At 46.4% G+C, this 22,107-nt stretch overlaps 1 protein-coding gene across 1 annotated transcript in view; it reads left to right on the top strand.

Annotated features, from left to right (window-relative positions):
- Positions 1-22,107, top strand: part of LOC102459099 (ovostatin-like) — a 68,641-nt gene that overhangs the window by 25,893 nt on the left and 20,641 nt on the right. The window contains exons 10-20 of the mRNA XM_075902476.1: positions 24-133; positions 735-893; positions 2,215-2,439; positions 3,014-3,071; positions 5,306-5,451; positions 5,835-5,984; positions 10,371-10,541; positions 13,058-13,184; positions 16,114-16,198; positions 20,250-20,478; positions 21,368-21,494. Of these exons, the coding sequence (XP_075758591.1) occupies positions 24-133; positions 735-893; positions 2,215-2,439; positions 3,014-3,071; positions 5,306-5,451; positions 5,835-5,984; positions 10,371-10,541; positions 13,058-13,184; positions 16,114-16,198; positions 20,250-20,478; positions 21,368-21,494 (1,587 nt within the window). The remainder of the gene's footprint in view (positions 1-23; positions 134-734; positions 894-2,214; positions 2,440-3,013; positions 3,072-5,305; positions 5,452-5,834; positions 5,985-10,370; positions 10,542-13,057; positions 13,185-16,113; positions 16,199-20,249; positions 20,479-21,367; positions 21,495-22,107) is intronic.

Below are 22,107 nucleotides of genomic sequence, written 5' to 3'. Positions count from 1 at the left end.
TCTTCTCCCTCTCCCTCCTTCAGGGGTGCAGATCACAGGCACGGACTACATTTCCATCTACCAGGCAAGGGAGTCACTGTGGTTTAAGAACGTGGACACCTACTACAAGAGGGGAATCCCTTTCTATGGAGAGGTAGGACAGCAAAGAGAGAATGTGCTAGGCAAAGTCTGGCATCACAGAAGTGACCCCTATTCCTCCTGGGAACCTGTCACTGGGAGGGGATCTGTGCAGACAAAATGACACGAGCCTTTTGGGAGAAGAAAGTGCTTATACTGGGCAGGAAGGGTTCCAAGTCGCCTGAGCAGTGCAGGTTTCACAGATCAGCAGCCTGCAAAGGCCCTTCCTGGCCGGCCCAGGGAACAAGAGCCTGAGGTGAGGATTTGAATTTTGTTTCCCACTTGGTAGCATTTAACATTTTGGGGGCTGTGAACTGACCATCACTGGAGAGTCATGGTGCGGGGGGGCTTCCCCGAGAATAGTTTATAGCTGATCCTATATATAAATCCTTCCTTCTCCCCTCCACAGCAGGGCTATTCCTCCTTTGTCGCCCCGGGAAGCTCCACAGGGAATTTTCCCTTCCTGTGCTTCAGAGAAACAATACAAAATACCTTTGGCATCTATTTCAAATACACTTCACTGTTTGGTGACAACACCTGCTCTCTTCCCCGTAGCCTGCACCCAATAAGTGGGGCCTTACCTGTCATGAACTCCCTGGGCATCTTTATTTGTTCAGATTCAGATGGAAAAAGAGGATGGCGTCCCTGCTGCCAATGAGACCATCAGGCTAACGCTCAACGAGACGTATGTGGCTAACTATATCACAAACGAGAATGGCACTGCTTGGTTTTCCATTGACACCTCCAAGCTCTTTGAGGCCAGTTTTACGTTGCGAGTAAGTAACTGAGAGAACTACGGGGAAAGGCTCCATTCCCCACAGGGTCATTCACTCATGGGAGGAGGGAGATCCAAGCTGGTATTCACACGGGAAATATTGTTCTGGTGAGTCCAGTGTGTGGGGAAGTGGCTAGTCTCTCCAGGGACATCTGCCTCCATGGGAAGAATAGTAGAGGAGAAGGAAGGGAAAACTGTTTTTAGAGGAACTCAGTGGGCTCATTTTCATTTGGTTTCCCAATATGGATCCCTCAGCAACCGTGGATGTGTTCCTCTCAAAGGATGACACGAGGACAACATTCATCAGAGAAGATGATAATTAACTCACTTTCATATGGTGGTTTCAGCTGTCTGGCTCCCCCATTGTGTATCCATCTTCTAATTGTTTCCTTTCCCTGGGCACAGAGCTCTGCCGTCACTGGGATGAAATACCCCTCAGTGCCTGCTGCCCACCCACCCAGCTCCAATCTTTCCAGCTTGTTTTGCAGTTTGGTATTGGCCCTGCCTATGTGATTGGTGCCTCCCTTGATTTTGTTGTTATCCCAATTTGATCCTGAGTCAAGTTGCAACAAAGAAACTAAAATGCAAAGTGGCCGTGCAGGAGACAGAGGTTCTTGCTAGATTTGGTCACTGTCACAAATACCTCTGGATACTGCAAGAGCAGCTGGCTAGCAGGTGGCGTGCATGCTGAGAGTGACACACTGCATCACTAAGACGTGGTGGGGCTCAAACAACCCCAGTTCCTTCCTGCCTTCTCAGTGCAGAACCTGCCCCCTGCCTCTTCGTCTTGCTCTGTCCAACCTGGGTGCACTGATCTCCAGACGAACTGTGGTGTTACTGTGGCCCCTCTCCCTCCTTACGGGACTGCCCTAGACACACATCCCTAGGTACACACTCACTCTGTCCTTTACTTTGCCCCAGCACGGGGAGAAGAGAGGTAGCAGCAAAGCCAGTCTATCTCGAACTGGTGCCATGATAGCTCTACAGAGTCCCCTAACAGCACATGCAGTGGTTGCCAGCCCTACAAGTGTAGCTAGTGACCTGCCTGCCCATGCACACCAGAGAGGCCTGCACAAGGTTAGCCTAGTTCGGCATGCAGCCTAGCTGGGCTGGACTTGCTGTGTGGGAATGTGCACACATGCTCATACTCCAAATACTGGTTGTGCTTTTAGACTGAGTAGCCCCTAAAGCCCATTCCCATTGCTTTACACAGTGTCTCTGAGCAACAGCTGCCAATGAACATTTCTGCCCCAGGTGCCTTTTGACGCTTTAATTCCTCTTCATAAAATCTTCTGTTTGCTTTTTTCTTTGTTCCATCCCAGGCCACATTTGCCATAGATGACTGTCGAGACCTTGGCCTGATGGACCCTTACACACCCGAGACCTCCCACTACGTCCGGCGCTTCTACTCCCGCACAAATAGCTTTGTGAAGCTTCAGCAGGTCCCAGAGGTGCTGAGCTGTGGCCAGGAGAGGAGGATCATGGTGCAGTACGTTTTGAATAAAGAGGGATATGGGGATGCCAGCCATGTGAACTTCTACTACCTGGTAAATGTTGGGTGCCTACTCTGCTTCCTTATAAGCCTCTTTACCGTTAGCCGAGGATGATTATAGATCAAGTCAGAAATCTGTAACCTGCCCCAGGCAGGGGGAAATATCAGAATGGATCCATTGTCTTGTCAATGGGTTCCAGCAGGGCTCTGCCCATTTACTTCTCGAATGAATTAAACACTGATCTTATGTCAAGGCACAGTGAGAATGAGGGAGTGAAGAGCAGAAAATAACCACTAGAGGGACTCTTCCCCAGTCCCTAGTGCACAGGGCAGGGCTGAGGGGCACTGGCAGGGCTGTGAGGGGATCCCAGGGCTGGAATAGCAGAAAGAGAGGAGTTGCAGGGTAGGACTGGGGGCCTTGCTAGAGCTGTGTGTGTGGAATGGGGGAGGGGGAACTAGCATAGGATCTGCCTACAGTTATGTCTGACTCCTATGAGACTATTCATCCTTCATTTTAATGAGCCCCAAATTTCACGATACTGATCATTAATGAAAAGTAGATATGTACTAGCCCATTGAGACAGTTTGGACCTTACTGATGCCTCCTTTTGGTATCTCTTTGTGCCCAGGTAATGGCTAAAGGCAAAATTGTTCTCAACGGCCAACAGGAAGTCAGCATCAGCGGTGGTGAGTCTGAGATGGCAGGGTTGGAAAACAAAGATGTGAACACCAAAGAATACACGTATTGAGTGAAATTGGCTAAAAATGGAGTACAGTAGTTGGTCGGAATCTGTTTCCATAAGATATTAGTTACTAGGCCTATCTCCCACATAAGTCACAAAGCATGTGGTCCATCCTTTGGCATCAAAGCCAGATTAATCCCATTGCTCCTAAACTGAATGATTATCTGGGAGTTCCACACAATATCAATTTGTTCCTTCCTTCTCTTTGATTTCTCTTCAACGGGAATTTGCAAAGTGTTCACTAGGACTCCTCACCATTCATAATCTGAAAGGTGTGAATGATCGTCTAAGTCCCATGGTATTGTTTCTGATCCCTGATTGGAGATTGATCTGTCTCTTGTCAACATTAAGTATGTGCATGTTTTAGAACATAAGAACGGCCATACTGGATCAGACCAAAGGTCCATCTAGCCCATTATCCTGTCTACTGACAGTGGCCAATACCAGATGCCCCTGACGGAGGGATCACAACAGGTGATCCTCACATGACCCTCCCCTGTCTCCCATTTCCATGACAAACAGGCTAGGGACACCATTCCTACCCATCCTGGCTAATAGCCATCGATGGACCTAACCTTCATGAATCTATCTAGCTCTTCTTTGAACCCTGTTGAAGTCCTAGCCTTCACTTCATCCTCTGGCAAGGAGTTCCACAGATTGACTGTGCTCCAAGTGAACAAAAACTTCCTTTTGTTTGTTTTAAACCTGCTGCCTATTAATTTCACTTGGTGACGCCTAGTTTTTATATTGTGGGAATAAGTAAATAACTTTTCCTTATTCACTTTTCCCACACTAGTCATGATTTCATAGACCTCTCTCATACGCCCCCCATCTTCTCTTTTCTAAGATAAAAAATCCAAGACTTCTTTTCATATGAGACCCGTTGCAAACCCCTAATCATTTTTGTTGTCCTTTTCTGAGCCTTTTCCAATGCCAATATATACTTTTTGGCTGCGTCTAGACTGGCATGATTTCTCACAAATACTTTTAACGAAAAAGTTTTAACAGAAAACTCTGTAGTCTAGACATAGTCTGGGTGGATGTTTTCAGAGAATTATCCACAATGACTCCAAGATCTGTCCCTTGAGTAGTTGTAGCCAAATTAGTCCTCATTATATTGTATGTATAGTTGGGGTTATTTTTTCCAAAGTGCATTACTTTACATTTATCCACATTACATTTCATTTGCCATTTTGTTGCACAATCACTTAGTTTGGTGAGATCTTTTCGAAGCTCCTCAGTCTGCTTTTTTTCTCCTGGTATAACAGAAACACCTGTGTTGTGAGTTTCTCACCCTGTCTCATCTTCCGGGTGCTGGGGTAATACATTAGTCCCTTTCATGTCCATCGTAGCCAGCTACCATATCTCAGCCAGCTAAGAAACTTCTCCTAGAGGTAGAGTCTCGGTCTGTTGGGAGCTGAAGGTCCTGAGTTCAATCTCTGTGGACAGTATTCTCATTCCCAGGGTGCACCAGACTTAGCATCCCTCCTCCCCCCACACACGCATTTTCCTACTCAGAAGTGAAGCTAAGAGAATTCCTATCTGACTGCAGCTCAACTATCATCCTGCAAGGTGACTGCTGCTCAGCATCTTCATGCTGGCAGCTGGTATTTCACTGAGGGTATGTCTACAGTAGCCCCCTAGTTTGAACTAGGGAGGCTATTGAGGGCGACTGAAATTGCAAACGAAGTGCGGGGTTTAAATATCCTGCGCTTCATTAGCATGTTCCCAGGTGGTCGCTATTTTGGAAATTGACTAGCCCAGAAGAACTGCCTGCAGAGAAGGGCGATTCCGAAATAAACCCCTTACTTCAAATTACCAGTTAGACCATGGAATGAGTTTTAGACGTGGGCAGTTCTTCCAGACTAGTCAATTTCCAAAATGGCAACCGCCCAGGAACATGCTAATGAAGTGCGGGATATTTAAATCCCATGCTTAATTTGCAATTTCGGTCGCCCTCATTAGCCTCCCTAATTCGAAGTAGGGGGCTAGTGTAGACATACCCTGACAGAAGCTGTTTGAAGGCTGCTGAGAGATGGGTCTCCCAACAGCCAGCCATCTTGTTTTAAAGAGCTTTTAGCCTCCATGCAAAAAATGTCCGTTCATCCTCTAACACCCTGATTCCTGCTGTCTCTTCTCTTGGCTTTTCTTACTGCTGGCTCCATGTTCCTCCTGCAGCTCCCTATGACACGTTCTTCATCCCACTGACTGCCAGTGAGAAGCTGGCTCCCACTGCCCAGATACTGGTCTACACTGTGCACCCTGGGGGCGAGCTGGTGGCTGACAGCACCAGGCTCCAGATTGAGAAGTGCTTCAAGAATAAGGTGAGAGCTCCGCTGTCTCGTGAAGGCCCAGCCCAGTCACCACAGGCTTAGGGCCCGGAGAAGACAGGACTCCAGCCCTGCACTTGGGCTCCAGAAAGAAAAGAAAGTGCAAACGTATCTGGGAGACTGAACAAGTGAATGCTGAGGACTCACATGGGAAGCAGGGCAGGCTTGTGTGAGGGACATGGATAGATGTCAGGCACAGCAAGGGCTGCCCATAAAGTAGGGGGAGAGAGGAGCAGGGATGCTTTGCAGGGCCCTAGAAGAAGGACTCTGGGAGATTGTGTTTGATGGAGAGGCCTGCTCATCAGCTCTTCAGGAGCTTGACATTTACACGTTAATGTGATTTTCTGGAGGGGCTTCATTTCTCTGCTCAATTCCAGGTCCAGCTGCAGCTCTCTGAGACGCAAGGGCTCCCAGCCTCTAACGTCAGCCTACATCTTGCGGCTGCTGCCAACTCCTACTGTGCCTTGCGGGCCGTGGACCAGAGCGTGTTGCTCCTGAGACCCGAGGAAGAGCTGTCTGCCGACTCTGTAAGCCTTGCTGCAAACCTTCTCTTCTCTTTACCCACAGCTGTGCAGAATATTGTGCTTCCCTGGGGTGTGGGGTGGGGGGATTGTAGCTTAGCATGGCAGGGAAGTGCCAAGAAACAATTCTGAGTCAGCTTCATCACTGTGCTTCCAAAGAGCCTCTCTCCAGCAACTGCACACTGGTATGATAGGATGTAGCTTGGGCCACGTACTTCCAGGAACAGAGAGAAATCTTCACTTGTACTGTAACTTATTACAACATTTTTATTACTGTTTTGCAACTTGTGACCGTCTCCTCTCAGTTCATAGGTAGTCTGTTGGCTGCAGCAGTGAACTTCTAACCCCGAGGTTCTATTCCTGCCATTGGACTGTGGGCTGACTTTCAGCAAGTCTCAGTGCCTCTGTCATGTCATCTGTGCAATGGGCACAATGACATTCATTTCCCTTTAAGTGCTTTGAAATCTAGGATACGTCTAGACTATGGGGGGTGGGTGGATTTCGGGATACCTCCAGTATTCAAAAAAAAAAAAAAAAAAAAAAAACCCTCTGCCGCATCCAGGGAACACATCTGCTCTTCCACTTTTTTTTTGCGGAAGAACAGACACCCTGTTTCGGAAGCCCTGTCTTCCTCATTCCACGAGAGAGAAGGTATCTTCCAAAAGAGGGTTTTTTTCTGACATTTGCCCAGTGTAAACAGGCCAAATGTCAGAAAAGCCTCTCCCAACAAAAGAATCTGAAAAAGGTACGCACAAAATGCAAAGCACATTTAGAGTACCATTTTCCAGCAAAAACTTGAAGTCTAGACATAGCGCTACTGATGAAAAGCACAGTAGAAGAGGAAGGTTTTCCTCTTTTTATGTGGTAATACCTGAAATCTACTTCACTAGGGTCATTTCATGCAATTAAAACTGGTATTGTCTAGGGAAGTAAGTAAGGGTATGTCTACACTACAATGTTAGTTCGAACTAACGGACGTTAGTTTGAACTAACATTCATAGGCGCTACACTAGCGCTCCACTAGTTCGAATTTGAATCGAACTAGCGGAGCGCTTAGTTCGAACTAGGAAAACCTCATTTTATGAGGATTAAGCCTAGTTCGAACTAGTTAGTTCGAATTAAGGGGTGTGTAGCCCCTTAATTCGAACTAGTTGGAGGCTAGCCCTCCCCAGGTTTCCCTGGTGGCCACTCTGGCCAACACCAGGGAAACTCTATGCCCCCCTCCTGGCCCCGGACCCCTTAAAGGGGCACGGGCTGGCTACGGTGCCCGTGCCAGGTGCAAGCCTGCCAGCACCCAGCCAGCAGACCCTGCACCTGGCACGGCACAGAGCCACCCACCCGATGTCCCCCAGCCCTCCCCCTCTTCCCGGGACCAGGCTGGCGGCTCCCGGGAGCTTGCCCTGGACCGCAAGAGGCGGGCACCTTCCTGGGCTAGTGCGGACATCATGGACCTTGTCCACGATCTCCACACTAGGCACAGGAAAGTGGCCGTCTAGGGCAGGAGAGCTGCCAGCCTGGCCACCCAGGAGCAGGTGTGCATGAAAATCAAGGGGGTCCACTGAGACCCCTGACCCTGAGCCCTGAGCTTACAATGGCCGTCCTGGGTCAGACCAAAGGTCCATCTATCCCAGTAGCCTGTCTGCCGACAGCGGCCAACCCTAGGGACACTGGAGGGGATGGACCAAAGACAGTGACCAAGCCATTTGTCTCGTGCCATCCCTCTCCAGCCTTCCACAAACTTTGGGCAGGGACACCACTCCTACCCCCTGGCTAAGACTACTCCATGGACCCAACCTCCATGACTTGATCTCACTTCCTTTTCAACTCTGTTCTAGTTGTAGCCTTCACAGCCTCCTGCAGCAAGGAGTTCCACAGGTTAACTATTTGCTTTGTGAAGGACAACTTTCTCTTACTAGTTTCAAGCCTGCTACCCATTCCTTTCCTTTGGTGTCCTCTAGTCCTTCTTTAGGGGAACTCATGAAGAACTTTTCTGAATGCACCCTCTCCGCCCAACCCCTGCTTTTAGAGACCTCTATCCTGTCCCCCCTCCATCTCCTCTTTTCTAAGCTGAACAGTCCCAGTCTCTGTAGCCTTTCTTCATCTGGGACCTGTTCCCAACCCGTGATCATGTTAGTTGCCCTCCCCTCTCCCAGTCTCTCTCTTCCCCTCTCCCACCTCCTTTTCCCAGTCTCCCCCAGTTTTGTTCAATAAAGACAGAGTCAATGTTAGAAGAAACGTTATCTTTATTTTGTACATCAAGAAGAAGGGGGGCTAGGGAAGGGTAAGTGGAAGGAGTTGAGGGAGGAATGGGGTACGAGCCCCCGATGGGGAGGACTGGGCTGGCTCTGCGGGCTTCTGGGGGTGGAAGCTCTCCTGCAGCCCCCCGATTGCCCCCTCTCCCCAGATGGCAGCCTGCGGCAAGTGCAGCCGGGCTGATGGCCGAGTGGTGTGATGTGCCCAGTGTGGGTACTCCGGGCAATCCAATCCAGGACTGCTTTGCAAGCGGGGCACCCCTTAGAACTGTCTGTCCGGGGTGGGGGTCGGATCCCTTTAAGCGCAGCCCTTGGCTAGCCTGACACAGCATCTCCACGCTCTAAGTCCTCCTCTGATGCCCTGCCGGCACTGCTTCCGGCCATCCTTAAGCCCTGTTCAGGGTCCACTCAATGTGGACTTGCTAGTTTGAATTAGCAAAACGCTAATTCGAACTAGTTTTTAGTTCTAGACGCGTTAGTTCGAATTAGCTTAGTTCGAATTAACTAATTCGAACTAAGTTAGTTCGAATTAGCGCTGTAGTGTAGACATACCCTAATTGTGTAAGAATGGCATCTTTTTTCTCAAGTAGGCTTGCTTGTTGAGCCTGATCCATAGCAGTCACTTGAACCTTTCAGTTAATGTCAGGGGCCTTTGAATCGGGCTCCTTGTGCAGAAATGTTCAGGTTTATATCTAGTCACTTTAATAAGAAAACATGTTTGCTGAGTTTTGCTCCCATGCACCCTGCAGTGCCAGCACAGCTCACAATGAAGGTGATGGAGTCAATTCCTTCTTGAACATCACCAAGGATGCATCTACACTGCACCCAGAGATTGAAAAAAGCTACGCAAATTGCATAACTTATTTCGCGTCAATTTTGAAATAGTTTATTTCAAAATTTGGTACCGTCTACACAGCACTTTTAGGCTAAGTCTAAAATATACCCCTCCGTCAGCAGTGGGATGTAAATTAGACATTTCAAAAATGTAAATGAAGTGGGGAATTAACTATTCCGCACTTCGTTTGCATAATCACATCACAGCATTGTTTCAAACAGCGCCATTTTGAAACTGAAACTTCTGTTTAAACACTTTTTTTTTTACAACAGGGCATTTTTTCAAAAGATCCTGTACTCTGAAGTACAGGATCTTTCAAAAAATCACCCTGTTGTCGAAAAAAAAGCGTCTAAACCACAGTTTCACTTTCAAAACAGCCCTTGTTCAAAACAGTGCCATGACGCAATTATGCAAATGAAGCGCGGGATATTTAATTCCTTGCTTCATTTGCACTTTCAAAATATCTAATTTACATCACTCTGCCAACAGAGGGGTGCAGTTTAGACAAAGCCTTATTTTGAAAACACCTGCTAGTCCATAAGATTCCCTGCTCCTCATGCAATGAGGTTTTCAGGAGCATTGGAATAGCAAGCCCGTTATATTTCAAAATAATGGGTGCGCTGAAAAGAGGCAGAATAGCTATCTGGGGATACTAGCGGTATCCCAACATAGCACTGCGGTGTAGATGTCACCCAACAGAATTGTTTGCTGAATTCCAACCAGTCAGAGCCGTGCAAAACTACCACAAGCAATGGGCCTGCACAGATGTCACCAAAGGCCTGCACTGTCTGTATTACTGGAGAGGATGTTCAAGAAAGAGAGAATCCATCTTGATGTTCAGATCCCAGAGAATGTGTGGTGCCGGCAATCTGAGAAAAGAATCTGGAATTGTTGGGAAACCATAAACAGAGCCCGGGCTACCATTTTTATAGAGTCACTTTTCAGAGACCCCTACCATAACAGAGGTGGTTTCTCATCAAGTTGGAGCAAATTAGCACTGTGCACATGAAAGCAGAGAGTTGCATAAGCAGGGTGGTTTCTCCTTCACTGTGTTTCCTCTCTTACAGTTTTCCAAAGTCACTGTTAGTCCACCCTGTGTTCAGAGGCTGAGCATGTGAGTCTAACTCAATCTGAAGTCTCCCAGGACAGTTTTCTTACTGAGCTGAGGCACTTCTTCTATCTTCCTTAAGGGAAAAGGGTCCAGTGTGGAGTTTGCTCATGCCCAGTAACTGCCAGTGGTGACACAGGAATTTACACCTTTGAGACATTTTCTTGTGCTCACCAGATTTCACCCTCTCCCACCAGGTGTACAACCTGCTCCGTGTATATGACTATTATGGCTATTACTACAACGGGTACAACCTGGAAGATGGCTACATAGAGCCGTGCATCCCAGTCAAAGAAACCTTTTTCAATGGCTTATACTACGTGCCTGTGAGTGTTGCTTGTGACAGGGACGTCTATGAGGTTTTCAGGGTACGTATTCTGAATGTTCCCCTAATATTATTGCTGTTGTATTGGCTCCAGAAAAGGCAAAGCTGGGGGGTGGGGAAATGAAGGCGTAGAAGAACATGTCTCTGATCTTAAAGCCTTGCTCAGGCAATGTCTCTCCACTCTAGGGGGAAGGTGGATTCATTGGGAAAGTTTGTCATGTCTCAAGGGGTCCCCCAGTCTGCCCTTGTGGTGACTGTTGTTTAGATGGTTTCCTGAATTATGCTCAGTTATACTTATTGTGGTTGAGTCCACAGAGGGTAGGGCATTTCCTAAAGAAGACACACTCACTGGCTATATCTACACTACACCTCTGTCGACAGAGAGATGTAGATTAGGCACGTTGAAATTACTCATGAAGTGGGGATTTAAATATCCTGCACTTCAATAGCATAAACATTCAATAGCATAAACACTTCAATAGCATAAACACTTTTTCTCAAAACTGAGCTTTTTCAACCTCCCCCCCAAAAACCGGCAGTCTAGATGCAGATCTGTCAAAAAATAAACCCTTTTTCGAAAGATCCTGTAAACCCCTTTTTTTGAGGAAAACAGGATCTTTCAAAAAAGGGTTTATTTTTTGACAGATCCACATCTAGACTGCTGTTTTTTTTTTTTTTTTTTAAAAAGCTCCATTTCAAAAAAGCTGCAGCCATGTGTATGCTAATGAAGCATGGGATATTTAAATCCCCACTTCATTAGCGATTTCAACATGCCTAATCTATATCTCTCTGTTGACAGAGAGGGGTAGTCTAGACACAGCCTCTTTATGTCTAGACTACATGCCTCTGCCAACCAAAACATGTATATTAGACATACCGACATAGTCAATGAAGTGGGGATTTATGCACAAGGCATAAGCGATCGGTCAGCAAAGGCTTTCTTGCCTTGACTGCTGCTTCGTGCCAACAAACAGCTGAACGGGCACAATGTGGTGGCCATTTTTATTCTAATGAAGCGGGGGATATTTAAATTCCCACTTCATTAACTATGTCAGTATGTCTAATTGACATGCCTCAGTGGCAGAGGCATGTAATCTAGACATACCCTAGGAAATGGAAAAGATTCAGATGAGACGGGCAACAAAAATGATCAATGGTATGGAACAGCTTCTGTCTGAGGAGAGAGTAAAAAGATTATGGCTTTTCAGTTTAGAAAAAGATATGACAGAAATCTATGAAATCATAAACTGTGTAGAGAAAGTGAATAGGGAAGTATTACTTACACCCTTCACACAACACATAAATCTTTCTGATAAAATTCTAAATAGAAAGTTTAATACAAACAAGAAGAAGTGGGTTTTTTTCATACAGCACATAATTAACCTGTAGAACTCATTGTCAAATGATGTTGTGATGACTAAAAATACAACTGCATTCCGAAAAGAACTGGATCTGATGGAGGATAGGTCTATCAATGGCTATTAGTCAGGATGGTCAGGGACACAACTCAGTGCAGGGGAAATCCGTAAATCTTCAACTGTCAGAAGGTAGCAGAAGATGGAGCAGATCAGCTATAATTGCCCTGTTCTAGTCACTCCCCTGAAGCTCTGGTAAAGGCCAGTATTGGAGACAGGATATTGGGCAATATGAACCCAATATGGCCATTCTTCTGTTCTTACAAAAAAGAAAAAAGAAAAGGGAAAAGTGTGCAGCACACAAGTGGAATGGGCAGGGAGATATTTGTTGGTTCCAATTGTAGCTTCTATTTAGTGCACATAAATCACCCACAGATGCTCTAATGGTTAGTGGTTAGTAGCAGGCTAATGCATTGTTGACTTGATGGTAACTGAGGGCCTTGAGGAAGGAATTGGATGACAAAAGTAATGACCTGGATTGAAATCCGAGCCCCACGGAATCAATGAGAGTTTTGCCACGGACTGCGGTGAGCCCAGGATTTCATTCCTGGTATTAGCTCAGCAGGGGTGTTCCATGTCCGGGGGTGGCAGGGAGGCAGTTTCAGTGAAATTTGTCACAGATTCTATTAAGGTTTCTTGTATAGATGATTTTAAAAGATTGATAAATGATTAATTGATATTATTAAGCATGTGATGGACATGAGCAGTAAGTCATGTATGGTTATGAGAACAACAGAAGAAGGTTCTTTAAGTGCTTAAAATTCAAGGTTACAAGCAATTTATTTACTTGTTTAACTCTAACAATTTATAACAATCAATTAAAGTTTTATGAACACATTAATAATGCTTACTGATGTTGAATACGACAGAAGTGTGCAGTGATTTGGGAATGATTTGGGAATTAAAAGACTTAAGTTCGTCCAACTTTTTGCTCATCAATTACTATGCAGCCAGCTCTGTTTCTCAGACAGCCCCTAAATCTACATTTGCACCCCATGATAGTGCAGTGTCCCTCTTGCCGAGGAAACATGTGGCATGAATGGACTGAACTACTGCTAAGGAACAGTATGTAGGACAACTGAAGTTGTTTGGTGGTATATTCATACACAGCAATATAATTAATTGTATTATTATTTATTCTAAGGATATGGGCTTAAAGGTGTTTACTAATTCTACAATACGGAAGCCAGTCCTCTGTCTGTATGATGACCGATGCTCGACATATTTCCGGCCCATGTATGGTGGTGCAGCTCCTCTTTATGAGGCAGCAGGTAATGTGTAAGGAATGAAAAGGGGGTGGCTTTGGAAATTGGAGACAGTTTTTTGCCTTGTAGTTCCAATCTGCCTGTACCTCAACCATGTCTTCTGTGTGTATGAACTGGCCAATCCATGGCCCAGCTTCTAAAGGAACATGTCTCCATGTCCGTGTGCCTCAGTGGGTGCCTCCTTGCTTTTTTTCTGAAATAAATGGCAAAAACACCTGCATGGAGTCTGATTCACTTTGTGTACAGGTGAAATTAGGGCAGCTTTGCAATGCTGTCTCTTTTCAGGAGACGATAAAGATTTCTAGGATTCTCTAGGGTAGATTCTAGTATTCTTTGGTCCAGAACCTATCCCAAGCTCATTACTGACTTAAAATCTGATCAAGGAAGTGTCAGAAAATAGAATAGGGCCTTTAATAATTTAGATGCCATACCCTATAGTATTTAGCATTCACATGGCATTTTACAGCTCTGAGGCTCAAAGCATTTTGCACAGTTTTATCATTATCCCTCTCTGTGTACCAGGAAGATGTGGAAATACCACAGATGACCTATGGACAAATTAAATCGTAGGGTTGGACAAGACCTCAGAAGGTCTTTGAGTCCAACTCCATGACTAAAGCAGGACCAATTTCAATTCAATCATCCCAGCCAGGGCTTTGTCAAGGTGGGACTTAACAACCTCTAGGGATGGAGATTCCATCACCTTCCTAGTTACCTATTCCAATATGTCACCACCCTCTTAGGGTATGTCTACACTAGCCCCCTAGATTGATCTAGGGAGGCTAATGAGGGCGACCGAAATTGCAAAGGAAGTGCGGGATTTAAATATTCTGTGCTTCATTTGCATGTTCCCAGCCAGTCACCATTTTAGAAATTCACTAGCTCGAAGTAACTGCCCACGTCTACACGCAGCAGTGAAACGGGATTCCGAATTAAAGCCCTACATCGAATTAGCTGGTATTCCTCCTGCAATGAGGTTTACCAGCTAATTCGATTTCAGGCTTTAATTTGGAATCCCATTTCACTGCCGCATTTAGACACAGGCAGTTACTTCGGGCTAGTCAATTTCTAAAATGGCGACTGGCTGGGAACATGCAAATGAAGTGCGGGATATTTAAATCCTGTGCTTAATTTGCAATTTCAGTTGCCCTCATTAGCCTCCCTAGATCGATCTAGGGGGCTTGTGTAGACGTACCCTTAGGGAAATACTTTTTCCTAATATCTAACCTAGACCTCCCCCACTGCAAAGTGAGCCCTTTGCTCCTCACTCTGTCATCTGTCACCACTGAGAACAACCCCTCTCCATGCTCTTTGAAAATCCTCTTCAGGAAGTTGAAGGCTGCTATCAAATCCCCCCCTCACTCTTCTCTTCTGCAGACTAAATGAGCCCAAATGCCTCAGCCTCTCATAGGTCATGTGCTCCAGTCCCCTAATCATTTTGGATGACTTCTGATGGACCCTCTCCAATGAGTCCACATCCTTTCTATAGTGGGGGGCCTAGAACTGGACACAATACTCCAGATGTGGCCTCGCCAGAGCCGAATAAAGGGTAATAATGACATCTCTGGATCTGCTGGCAATGCTCCTCTTACCACAACCTAATATGCCATTAGCCTTCTTGGCTACAAGGGCACATTATAGACTGTCATCCTTCTCATCCATTGTAATTCCCAGGTCCTTTTCTGCCAGACTGCTGCTTAGCCAGTCAGTCCCCAGCCTGTATCAGTGCTTGGGATTCTTCTGTCCAAAAGGCAGGACTCTCCACCTCTCCTTGTTAAACCTCATCAGATTCTTTTGGGCCAACCCTCCAATTTGTCTAGGTCAATCTGGCCCCTATTCCTGCTCTCCAGCATCCTGGTCATTAATAAAGATGTTGAACAAAACTGGCTCCAGAACCAACCTTTGGGTCACTCCTATTGTTACAGATCGCCAACCAGGCATGGAGGCTATGATCACTACCATGGAGCCCGCTAAACTAGCCAGCTTTCTATCCACCGTACCGTCCATTATTAGATCAATTTTTTTTTATTTTGCTGGCAAGAATACTGTGGAACACTGTATCAAAAGCTTTTCTAAAGTCAAAGTGTGTTATGTCCACTGCCTTCTCCATGTCTACAGAGCCAGTTAACTCATCATAGAAGGCAATCAGATTGGCCAGGCACGATTTGCCTTTGGTGAATCCATGTTGCCCATTAAGTCCCTTATGACCCAAGAAACCCTACACCTTGGCAGGAGGTAAAAGCAGGTGACCCCTGTAGTCCCTTCTAAATTAGAGTTCTATGATTCTGTCACTTGTTCAATACAACAAATAGGACAGTGTCAGAGCTGAAAACAGGACATAGAGATCCACTTCCAGTTCTGTGCTTTAACCAACTGAAACACAGTAGCCCTCCCATGGTGATGATAGTCAGAGGCAATTATGAGTCACTGTCTCACTTCTAAATACTGATCAGTCTTAGATAGGTCCCATTGGGTCTTGGTAGGGAATACAGGGCCAGAAGTCATCTCTACATCCCTTGCCTCATGTTTTGCTACAGGGCCTGGTTTAGATCACAGGAAATATGTCTCTCCAATTACTCTAATTAGCCAGTGGACATGGCTAATTTTCCAACAGGAAAAAAATGGAAAATACTTTCCAAACCTTCCTGTTTTCCAACTAGAAACCAATGAAAAGATTGCAGAAATGGGGGAAACCATTGCAAGTTGGAAAGTAGAAAGTAGTTTCCCCCCCTCCCATACTTGCTTATTCTTTTAGAATTTTCCTGCAAGAAAAAAAGTATTTCCTTAGTAAGAGAAATCCCATAGGGAAGAAACCCTGAATTGCCTCAACTCAGACATGCTCAGTGGATTCCAGGCACATCCCATTAGATATTGTTACCCATCCCACCTTATATGACACTTTTACCATAAATACAACTCCTTTCTTTGGCTCTAGGTGGCAGAATGACTAAAAATGGTGTGATAACATCAATTCGAAAATTCTTCCCGGAGACCTGGATTTGGGATGAAGTTTCCACTGAGTGAGTGTTCTTCTGTTCTCTCATTGTCTATTTGTAAAACCAACACAGGTTATTTGGGGTTTGATGTACCTTTGCTGGCCTGTCCAACCACGTTTGCCATCCAATGAAAGTGATCATGAATTATCATAATCATTATGAGATTCTTATGAAACAGGAGGTGTAGCGAGATTGGGAAAAGGAGTTGGAAAGATGCAGAAAGCTCTCTCATGAGGGGAAGGATCTCATGGAACAGTGTTTGACTTCAGATCCTGCTTAGACAGCAATGTACAGAACTTAGCTGATCATCTTGCAAGGGCTGGAGGTTCCCATTCCAGTTCTCTAATTCAAATGCAACGTCTGTGACCCTCAGTTCTGTCGTCACTCTAATGGCTGCACAGTCCACTGTGAGCTGTCTTGTAGCTCTTGTGTTTACATTCCAAGACATTGTAAAACTACTAATGGTGGTTTGTAACCTGTCTATACCAAATCACTAGAGGATAGCTAATGTGACACCAATATTTAAAAAGGGCTCTAGGGATGATCCAGGCAATTATAGGCCTGTAAGTCTAACATCAGTACCAGACAAATTAGCTGAAACTCTAGTGAAGAACAGAATGGTCAGACACAGAGATGAGCATAGTTTGTTGGGGGAAAAGCCAACATGGTTTCTGTGAAGGGAAATCACACCTCACTAAGGGTATGTCTACACTACCCTCCTAGTTCGAACTAGGAGGGTAATGTATGCATACCGCACTTGCTAATGAAGCCCGGGATTTGAATTTCCCGGGCTTCATTAGCATAAGCGGGGAGCCGCCATTTTTAAATCCCCGCTGCTTCGAACCCCGTGCAGCGCGGCTACACGGGGCTCGAACTAGGTAGTTCGGACTAGGGTGCCTATTCCGAACTACCGGTACACCTCGTTTCACGAGGAGTAACGGTAGTTCGGAATAGGAACCTAGTCCGAACTACCTAGTTCGAGCCCCGTGTAGCCGCGCTGCACGGGGTTCGAAGCAGCGGGGATTTAAAAATGGTGGCTCCCCGCTTATGCTAATGAAGCCCGGGAAATTCAAATCCCGGGCTTCATTAGCAAGTGCAGTATGCATACATTACCCCGCTAGTTCGAACTAGCGGGGTAGTGTAGACATACCCTAATCTACTAGAGTTCTTTAAGGGGGTTAACAAGCAGACAATCCCAAGGGTCATTATCAGTGTAGCTGTTACCGTTCACCCTCAACAGAAAGAGTTGTGGATGGCTTTGTGTGGCCTTTACCACACTTTGGATCTCAGGTTCCAGTGCCTATCCTGTGGTAGAGGGCAGCAGAGTCTCACTTAATTCGAAATAGTTAATTTGAATTAAGCTAATTCGAAATAACACATCTATACACAAAAACTATTTTGAAATAGAATTTTGCTATTTCGAAATAGTTCGTCCACACTGAGTGGACCCTGAACCGAAGTTAAGGCTGGCTGGAACCAGTGCCGGCAGGGCACCAGGTTAGGACTTAATGTTTGGGGCTGCTGCCTGAGGCTAACTGAGTGCCGTGCTTAAAGGGACCTGACCTCCACCCCGGACAGACAGTTCTCAGGGTTCCCCGCTTGCTTGTCTACCTCGATGAGGGACAGCAAAGCAGTCTTGTCTTGGAGTGCCCTGAGTGCCCATACTCAGGACACCACAGCACTCGACCACATGGAGCCAGAGCTGCCATCAACCCAGCTGCACTTGCTACAGGCTGCCATCCAGGGGGTCTATTGGGGGGCTGTTAGGATCCAGGAGGCCCTGAGGGAGAGTGTCCAGCCCGAGAATCCCTTTCCTCAGAGCCTCCCTGGTCCTCCCCACTGGGGTCTTGTGCCCCATTCCTCCCTCATGTCCTTCCACTTACCCCTCCCTAGCCCCCCTTCCTGATGTCAAATAAAAGACACCACGTATGTTCAAAAATAGAAACTGGGTTTATTGAACCAAACTGAGGGGAGGGGGGAATGGACCTCTGGGGAGACTAGGAAAAGGAGGTGGGAGAGGGAAAGAGAGAGGGTGGAAGAGGAGAGGGGGAAACCTGGAAGGAGGGAACTGGAAGGGGGAAGCAAACGGAAGAAGGGGGAGGGGAAGCTCAGGGCTCAGGGTTGGGGTTCTCAACAACTTGACTTTCATGATAACCTGTTCCTGGGTTCGCATGTGGCCTTTGGTGGCCAGGCTGGCAGCTATCCTGCCATAGGTGGCCGCATTCCTCTGTCTAGTGCGGAGATCATGGACATTGGGGGCATCCCCCCAAACCTGAATAAGATCCATGATCTCCACCCTGGACCAGGAAGGCGCCTGCCTGCTCCAGCCCCTGTCAGGTTCCTGGGAGCTGGCAGACTGCTCCTGGGGAGCGGTGGAGGGCTGGCTGCCAATGGATTTCTGGCTCATGTTTTGGGGCTACTGGGTCAGGGGCCCCGGTGGCCACTGCTGGCTGGGCTGGCAGGCTTGGAGCTGGCACAGGCACTGTGGCAAGGGTCTACCCCTTTAATGGCTCTGGGGTTGGGGGAGAGGAGAGTAAGTTTTCCTGGTTGTGCCCAGATTGGCCACCAGGGCTCCCTGGGAGGGGCCGGAGGCCCTCTATTTCAAATTAAGTGTCTACACAGCACTTAATTCAAAATAGCTATTTCAAATTTGGTGTTACTCCTCACAGAATGAGGTTTACCAAATTCAAAATAAGAACTCTGCTATTTCGAATTTATTTCGAAATAGTGGTATGGCTGTGTAGATGCTATTAAAGTTAATTCGAAATAACTGCTGTTATTTCGAATTAACTTTGTAGTGTAGCATACCCTAAGAGACTCTGCAAACCACAGGAGGAGAGGTGCAACCTCCCCATCTAGCCAGAATATTGGAACACCGGCCACTTAGGACAAGTCAGCCCCCCTCATCAAGGTGTCTGCTTCTTTCCTGCCTCAAGAGCTAAACCCATCTTTAAGAGAGTCTCTGAGGGTTTGTCTACACTACCACCCTAGTTCGAACTAGGGTGGTTAATGTAGTCATACGAACTTGCAAATGAAGCCCGGGATTTGAATTTCCCGGGCTTCATTTGCATGTTGCTGGGCGCCGCCATTTTAAAATGTCCGTTAGTGCGGACTCCGTGCCTGTGGCTACACGCGGCATGAACTAGATAGTTCGGATTAGGCTTCCTATTCCGAACTATCTGTACACATCGTTCCACAAGGCGTACAGATAGTTCGGAATAGGAAGCCTAATCTGAACTGTCTAGTTCGTGCCGTGTGTAGCCACGGGCACGGAGTCCGCACTAACGGACATTTAAAAATGGCGGCGCCCGGCAACATGCAAATGAAGCCCGGGAAATTCAAATCCCGGGCTTCATTTGCAAGTTCGTATGACTACATTAACCACCCTAGTTCGAACTAGGGTGGTAGTGTAGACATACCCTGAATGACTGCCCAGTACTCAAGGAAGGTTTTGTAATGTGACTACTTTCCAGGCCTCTATGAACTCTCATATATTACCCAGCTCCAAGCCCCTGGAATCTGATAGTTCACTGCTGGAACTTTATAGCATCAAAGGCTGTTTGTTTAAAGGGCAAAAAGGGTCAGGAAATACTTTTTTTTAATTTTCAGCACCAAGAAAAACTGTGGGTTGCTTTCAGCATTCTCCCATGGTTGCCAATAGAATCTGCAACAAAAAAGCAAGGAAAAGGGCCTAAAAACTATTGATCTTGAGTGTGCATATTTCTGTGGTTTAATGTCACCCATCCAGTGCCATGTCTGATTTGTGGGTATGGATATTTGGGGTTGCAAAACTACAGCATTCTTTTGTGTTTCTTTTTTTTTAAACCAATCCCCTACTTTTCTAATTTTTTTTTTAAAAGAGCAACTTCAACATCCTTACAAGGGCTCTAACATTGTGGTCACAATTATGAATTTCAGCTGTACCTCCAAGCTAACCACATTTTCTGAGTAGGGAGTGGGGTATCCTGTGAAGTGGGAAAGGAGAACATGGTTTCAGAGTCTCTCCTATTGATTCGCTGTAAAATACCCGGTGAATGATCCAATTCTCTTCTCACTTTGTCTCTTGCACTTTTAGTTCCAATGGAAAGGCCAGTGTCTCATTCACCATCCCTGACACCATCACAGAATGGAACGTCAGCGCCTTCTGCCTGGAAAAGGAGGCTGGGTTTGGCATAGCCCCCTCTACCTCCCTCACAGCCTTCCAGCCCTTCTTTGTCGATCTGACCATGCCCTACTCCATTGTCCGAGGGGAAAAGTTTAATTTAATAGCCAATGCCTTCAACTATTTGGACAAATGCATCGAGGTACAGTATGGCCTTACCCTGTCCTTCCTGAGCCGCTCTCAGTCGTGTTTCCAGCAGGAGTTACCTCTTGCAGCTAGAGCAGAAAGCAGCAGTGAAGAGCGAAGCATTCCCAATCTCATTCCAACCGCTCAGCCTTCTTTGCACTGGCTTCCTACACAGTGATGGAGTAAAATGCAGGACAATGTAGCACTTTAAAGACTAACAAGATGGTTTATTAGATGATGAGCTTTCGTGGGCCAGACCCACTTCCTCAGATCAAATAGTGGAAGAAAGTAGTCACAACCATATATACCAAAGGATACAATGTGTGTGTGTGGGGGGGGGGGGGAGGGGAGGGGCTATGCTGGCTCTGTCTATTGACTGATGCTCTATCCTTCAGTGCAGACAGACCATAGCATAAATGAGAACTCATTCTGAGAGGTATCTACATCCTGCTACTGTCCTCCTTGCAGAGGTCTGTCCTTTGGCATTTGGTGTTCTCAAAGCACAAGACAGAATTTTCATGGCAGCATGGCCCATGCAGCCAGTTAGTGCACAGCATGCTAGTGTGCTGTAGATTCATACCATGGCTTGCCAGGTACTGCCTCACCATGTAGACAACCATCAGAGGTCATTGGCCAGGGTATAGGAATAAGTCATTCTGAAAAGTATAGTTTACTTTCTACTTGAATGGTGTCTGTAGACCTGCCTAAGGGCCGGAGACAGGGTTTATTATCACCTCTGAAGAATGCCCCATCCCTCCTACATGTGTTGTACCTCTCTGCCCCAGGATGGCTCAGTGGGTACAGGGCAGAAACAGTCTCTGGAGGAAACCAACAGCCCCTCTTCTTATGCCTCATGCTGGCACTCAGAACAGCCAGTGAAATATTATTTTGTCTCCCTCTCTCAGGTCACTACCATCCTGAAAGAGTCCAAGGATTACAAGATAGAGCCTGTTTCCCCAGGAGGCAACACTGCAAGGGTGTGTGCCAACGAGAGGAAAACCTCATCCTGGACTATTATCCCCCAAAAACTGGGTAAGTTTCTTTGCCTTTGTCATTCTCAAGGCCACTGCTGGTTTATCCAATCACCCAGGTCTGGATTACCCAATAGGCAGACTAAGCATGTGCTTAGGGCACAAGCAAACCAGGGGCATAAAAAAAGATATTTTATGGTCTAGTATTGTTTTTATTTTGAATTACATATAGGGGGCACCATAAACTTTTCAGTGCTTAGGGCCTCTAAAGGTCTTAATCTGGCCCTGCAATCACCCACCCGCTGACCTATGGACAGGAACTTCTGGAAAGTTCTGCTAGCCATACAAGACTTCACTGAAGCAGCTCTGCTGATCTCCCCTGCCTCAGTATTGGCAGGCACGTGACAGTGAAGTAAGCCCCTGTATTCTACCGCTTTTTGTTCCCAACATTTCAGTCCTCCTATGCTCCAGGAAAGACCATTCAGCTCATCTGATTTTATGTGACACATCTTCAGGATTCTACGGCTATGTCTACACTGGCATGATTTTCCAGAAATGCTTTTAACGGAAAAGTTTTCCATTAAAAGCATTTTCGGAAAAGCACGACTAGATTGGCAGGATGCTTTTCCGCAAAAGCACTTTTTGCGAAAAAGCGTCCGTGGCCAATCTAGACG

The sequence above is a fragment of the Pelodiscus sinensis genome, chromosome 1 (genome assembly GCF_049634645.1).
Source record: "Pelodiscus sinensis isolate JC-2024 chromosome 1, ASM4963464v1, whole genome shotgun sequence".
NCBI lineage: Eukaryota > Metazoa > Chordata > Testudines > Trionychidae > Pelodiscus > Pelodiscus sinensis.
Note: the sequence above shows the minus strand (reverse complement) of the source record. Positions and strands in the feature narration are given on the sequence as shown.